The sequence below is a fragment of the Bactrocera latifrons genome, unplaced genomic scaffold (assembly GCF_001853355.1).
Source record: "Bactrocera latifrons isolate USDA-ARS-PBARC rearing strain unplaced genomic scaffold, ASM185335v1 scaffold_458, whole genome shotgun sequence".
NCBI classification, from domain to species: Eukaryota; Metazoa; Arthropoda; class Insecta; order Diptera; family Tephritidae; genus Bactrocera; species Bactrocera latifrons.
The window spans coordinates 118,550-124,929 of record NW_017537110.1 but is presented as its reverse complement, the minus strand read 5'-3'; the positions used below and the strand labels follow the sequence as shown (position 1 = coordinate 124,929).

The 6,380-nt window shown below is 36.4% G+C and overlaps 1 protein-coding gene across 1 annotated transcript in view; it reads left to right on the top strand.

Annotated features, from left to right (window-relative positions):
* Positions 1-4,638: 4,638 nt before the first annotated feature.
* The window catches only part of LOC108973096 (mediator of RNA polymerase II transcription subunit 18), a 21,910-nt gene continuing 20,168 nt past the window's right edge, over positions 4,639-6,380 (top strand). The window contains exon 1 of the mRNA XM_018940116.1: positions 4,639-4,849. Within this exon, the coding sequence (XP_018795661.1) occupies positions 4,719-4,849 (131 nt within the window). The 5' untranslated portion in view covers positions 4,639-4,718. The remainder of the gene's footprint in view (positions 4,850-6,380) is intronic.

The following is a 6,380-nucleotide window of genomic DNA, read 5'->3' as shown; positions in this document are numbered from 1 at the left end:
GAAGTGAACAGCTATCGACCAATTTCCCTTCTTCCCTGCCTAGGTAAACTAATGGAGAAGATAATTGCTACCAGACTAACCTGGTACGCCCACTCAAACCAACTTATCTACCACAACCAAGTAGTCTTCAAGAAGGGACAAGGCACCACAGATGCCCTATTACACCTTCATCATTTTATCTCAAACGCGCTCTCCAGCAAAAACCATGTTTCCCTCCTTTCCCTCGACTTTCAAAAAGCATTTGATCGGATTGGAACTCCGGTAGTACTAAGACAACTTGACAAATGGAAGATCGGCCCCAAAATGTACAATTTTATAAAATCATTTCTCTCAAACCGAAAATTAAGTGTACTTATATCCAACACCCGCTCTTCCATTTTTCCACTCGATAATGGAACCCCGCAGGGCTCCCTCTTATCAGTCATCTTGTTCATTATAGCCTTCAATGAAATTAACGACATCTTTAACAAGTTCCCAAACATCGAACACCAAATATACGCAGACGACGTTTTGTTGTTTTCCAAATCTAATGATCAAACAGATGTCATGAGGACCTTTTCCAAAATCCTACGCCTATTATCCACATGGTCCCTCTCCTCAGGCCCCTCAATTTGTGCCATTAAAACCAAAATGCTCCATATATGCAAAAAACGATCCTGCAATTCTAATTCATTTACCTTCAATAGTGTAAATATTGTATGTACAGATAATCTTAAGTTTCTCGGTATTGTATTCGATCCCAAATATTAGTTTCAACAGCACTGTAAATACGTTAAGGAAAGACTCTATGTAAAGTTAAACATTATTAAGTACTTATCAAGCAAACGCTCGCTAATTAGTTCGGCTCTGTTGATTAGCGTGACAAACGCCCTCATCTTATCAACCATCAACTACGGCATAGAAATCTATGGATTACACGCTAAACAAAACTTTAAGATGATCGCTGCTGCCTAACACGCCGCAGTGCGAAGATCCATACGCGCATTTCCAACGTCACCCATAAAAAATATTCTGGTCGAATCGGGTTTGCCGGCTCTTCACGACAACATGGAAGACAAAATATTCAGGCTCTATTCAAGGYTCABTCTAAGCCCCAATCCTCTTGTCCGCAAAGACTTCCAATCTGCCGCCTCACGGGTGTCCACTCCTAAACAACCCTCTTCAATACACACCTGCTCCTTATTCGCAAAWCAGGTTGAACTGCCGATCAAGCAGCACATTCCGCGGTACACTCATCACCCCCACACCGTTTATATAGCCAAGTTTTTGCTTGCTATGGTAAAGGAAAATCAAGTAGTTGTCGCGTACGGCCTCTTTTTTTCATTCTGCTCTATTTTCACCGCCGAAGCAACCGCTATATTCCACGCTGTTCAATACTCTGCCAAAACCAAGGGTAAACATATAATATGCACCGATAGTATGTCATGTTTCCAAGCCATACAAAACCACAACAAATCAGGCAGTATCATCAAAAATATATAAAACACACTCATTTCCTTTCCGGGTAAGATCAAAATCATGTGGATACCTGGACACTCCGGCATAAAGGGCAACACACTTGCAGATACCATCGCCAAAGATATTTCCATCACACCAACAATCACATCCGAAGTCATCCTACCTAGCGACATATTACGACTAATTCACAAGGCAAACAAAGTTATTACGTGAATGGGCGGATTATAATCACCATTATTCGGACATTAACCCCAACCGAACAAAACCTGTATACACAACATCGATACCTATCAACCACATCACCCCCTACACACGCCTCCGAATTGGGCACACCATAATTACCAACGCGCACTTATTACAGGGCATTAGATACCTGTCCCTTCTGTCAAGCAACAGTCAGCATGCAACACCTACTGGTATCCTGCCCAGAACTTGCTTCTCAAAGACTTCATTATTTCGACAAGAAGGACCCTCTCCTATTGTTAATGGACGCCACAGAAGAAAATATTAGCAAAATTTACAAATTTCTAAAGGGCACAGACCTACTCTGTCGTATATGACTCAACCCGCCAGCCGAAAGCCTCTGCTGCTAGCGCTGCGTTTGCTTTAGTTTAGATAATAATTAATTATTATGTAAGCTTTGTATAAATAAATAAAAATAAATAAATATTCGTTTCAAATTAGTGTTCATTTTTATTATCCTTAGACAATATTTCGGTTTGACTAGAGATTTGAGTGTGCACACCTTCTCCTTTTTCCGCAAGTATTTCTTCTATATTTCTTTTCCCATTAAGATCAGTAAACCAATTAAGGTTATCAGCAATTAAATGGTTATTTGAACAACCTCCGCATCGAACTATTACAACACCTTTCCGATACGACACATCAGATATTATATTAGAGTTCCTCGTTTGACAAATTTTGCACGTATATATTAAATTAATATTTTTCTTAATATATCCCACGGGTTGAACCTTATATCCTCGGACCAATGAATTCAATGTGTGATTTTTATAACATTTAATCTGTTCACTAAGTTTATTCACTAACGAGATACTAGAGAGGGTTCGCGCTAAATATTTATTAAGCAAAATAAACTTCCGAAAAAGCGTCATTTTGTAAATTTATTGCCGATTAGAGATGTGAAAATAGCGATAATACTATTAGGCTGTTCACGGTAAGGTGGTTATCGGGTTATGTGGTTATTAGATTAAAAATAATCTCTATGATCTGTGAACATCCCATATTGATGGTTATATGCTTATTTTTACACAAACAGCTGTTCATTGTTTACATTTTAAGTTCAATGAAATTTCTACTTATAAAATGTCGAAACAAAGTTTAAAAAGCAACATAATTGAATTTAAAATAAGTTCTGCTATTCAGGAATTGGACTTTATTGAAGGTATGTGCTCTGTCTCTTATACACATCTAGATGTGTATAAGAGACAGCCTTATCGTGAACAGCCTATATATATTACATACGCCTAACGACGCATCTGCTTATATTTCAATAGTAGTTTTTACCACTTTTCTTTCAACAAATTTCGGATTTCGGAAACAAATTTATATGGTCAGATAGAGAATGTTTTTCAGATCTAGAATGTAGTTACAGCCGCTGGAAACGTATAGCTTTTGAGATATTTGTATATAAAGTGGAAAATTACCACTCATTGAAGTAAGTATTTTTGCGATTTAAATTTATTTTTACACTTATATTTTGCACTTTTATAGGCAAAACTTTAGTATACCATCCCAGGATTTGGGTATTGGGAAATGGGTAGTGTCAGGTAAAAGAAGGTTCTCCAGATCAAGAATACGTATAGTTATAACCGCAGGAAACCAATAGTTTTCGAGATACTTGCATTTCGATTTGTATTCAGTAGAACTTCACTATTTCTTTTGGGTTGTGAGATATATGTGCATTTAATGTTCAAAAATTTAACTGTTTAAAATGAGCGTTTCCCCGTTTTATAATACTATGTTTGGACCGACAACGAAAACATGTTTTCGTGGGAAAAACTGGTTTTCGCACGAAAACTTGTGTTTTCGTCCATCTAAAATCTGTCAAACGGAAACACAGTTTTCGCTGAAAACTTCTTGAAAACTTACATTCCACTCATTGTAATCGATGCCTGCTCTAGTTTAATCGATGTTTTTGGAAGACATGTTTTGCTGGCCCTAAATTGCCATTTGTTGACATTCCACTTACAAATACAGCTGTCGCTTGATATTCTCATATTATGGGGATTCTCTTGATCTTGCAAAACCTTGCACCGTGCAGAAATTGCAGAATTTTCCCTTTGTTGCAACGGCACAACATCAAACACTCGCAGAAAACTAAAATATGTCAGATCAAAACCCATGTTTATTTTCATGCCGTCATATATCACACTGTGTGCTCTCTTGGCCTTGCATATTTCGACATTAGATTTTTGCATATTGTCATAGATAACTTGATCAGAATCTATTTTCTTGATCTCTCACTTGTCAGCTGGCAGGGACCCTGATCTGTTTTCTGAGCTGGCAACAAAACACAATCAGGGTCTCGTCAACCAGCAGTTAGTGAAAAAGGCGGGATGAGAGAAGAGCTATAATTACTTGACAAAATTAGTGTGAAATGAAATTTCATTGAACTGTGCGAACATATTTTGGCAAAATAAATGTTTATGTAAATTAATTAATGATTTTGCATTTTAGCATTTATATATGTATGCATTTTCAAAATGTTTAATTTAGTGTTTTGTATAATTTATTAAATACCCAAGCTAATATTTTTCAGCAGTGGCATCCTTGGCAAATGTTATAAAAAATGCGAGTTTTGACAGCTCTCCCTCGAACCAAAGAGTTCAATTCGTATCGATTAGTTCGTATCAAGTTATCTATGATATTGTGCCATTGTGTAATTTTGCAAGAGCAAGAGAATGCCGCTTTTGATAGTTGTCAGTGAAAACTCATCGAAAACACGCATTGTCGGCCCGAACGACTTAGATTCCACAACATACAAATATGTTTTCAAAATGTTTTCAATGTCGGTCCGAACATGGTATAAGGAAGTATGGTTTTATGGCTGTTTCTGCTGTAACTTGTATGTACAACCATTTAATATATGTGTCTGGTAGTATCAATTTTATGGGAACAGGGTATAATGAAATTTAGTACAATTAAGTATACCATAACCAGAATTATCGATAATAATGGATATGAAAGACAAATATTTGTAAAGGTAAACAATTTTATTTGTGAGATCTAGCGGTAAAATGCAAATGACTCAAATAACAAATTCCAAAGAATTGTTATCAACAGCTCTTCAAAGTCGCATTATTCCAAACCAAGAATTTTTGTTACAGGGATCTATTTTAGATTCGGCGGTTGATCATTTAATACACAGGTTAGTACAAATATCGTACAACTTTAGATGTTAAGAGAGCTTATAAAGACCCTATCTTTAGAAGTATTTTATTTTTAATATCACTCAGGTTTTTATGAATTTGAAATTTTTGGAGAATATAAGAATATCATCCCCCGATTTCTAAGTTAGAAATTTTTTTTTTTTTATTTATTTAAATGTTAATAACATATGTATAACCTAAAACATGCAGCGCTAGCTTCAGAGGCTGTTAGCTGTCCGTTGAATAAATGTGTTGGCTTAAATTCTCAGTAGATCACATTCTTTAAGAAAACGACAGATGGTTTTTATATTTTCTTCCGTAGCGTTGGAAAGGAGGGAAATCGGATCTGTGTTGAAGTGGCAATCTCTCTTATCTTTCAGTGTTGGACAAAATTCTAATATATGAAGCACAGTTGTTGTTGAGTTACAAAACGGACAGCAGTTGGTACTGTTTCTTCTGAGGAGGTGAGCATGCGTCAGTATAGTATGTCCAATCCGTAGGCGAATGTAAGGTGTTATAAAATTAGTTGCAACTGTTGATGGGTATAGCGGTTTGATTCTGGCTGTGTTAACTATTGAATAATGGTGGTTATATGAGACCCAATCAAGTGCCAATTAGAGAGCCTATTTTGGTGTATGAGTCGGAACATATCAGATTTCATAAAGAAACTGGATGTAATTGCGGGCGTGTTGGATGCATTCTTTGCTAATACATCAGCGTAATTATTTCCGGATAGCCCAGTGTGACTTGGAACCCACATTATCTTAATTTTATTTTCATATATAATAAGATATTCTCTAATTGAAATGATGATGTAAGTGTGGTCGTTGCAATTTCGAATGGCTTAGAAACTTGATAAGCTGTCGGTGTATATTACATATTTTCCCGGGCTTTTTGTGGCATGTAGAACAGCATGGAAAATCGCAGTGGCTTCAGCAATGAATATTGAACAAAAGGGGAAAAGCAGTCCATATGAAATTGGCTTTCCTTTCTCGCTAACGACCACAAAAGAGGTTTGCATTTTTTTGAACCGTCCATGAATATAAATCTCCAACTGCCATGTTTCAGAGTATTCATAATTTCAYAAAATTCTGATACATAAATCGCATTAAGGGTGGTGGATTTAGGCAAACGAAGCAGTTTATCAATAAACGTGTTTTTTGGAATCAACCATTGTGAATGACGACGTTTAGGAAGCTTAGCAGGTTTTAATGGCAAACTGTTTGTTTTGGCGAAAATGGTGCATTTATATATAGCTGACTCAATTTTTGGAGGTTGGATACGTGATGATGATGAAGAAAAGGTACATGTATGCCAACGCAATCAAACGCTTTTTCAAAATCAAGCGAAAGAAGTGAAACGTGATTTTTATTAGATAAAGCGTCACATGCGAAGTGGACAAGGTGTAAAAGAGCGTCGATAGTGCTTTGTCCTTTTTTGAATGCAACCTGATTTGAATGAATGAGTTTATTGAAATGGAGAAACCAAGAGAGTCTAGTAGCAACAATTTTTTCTAAAAGTTTTCCTAGA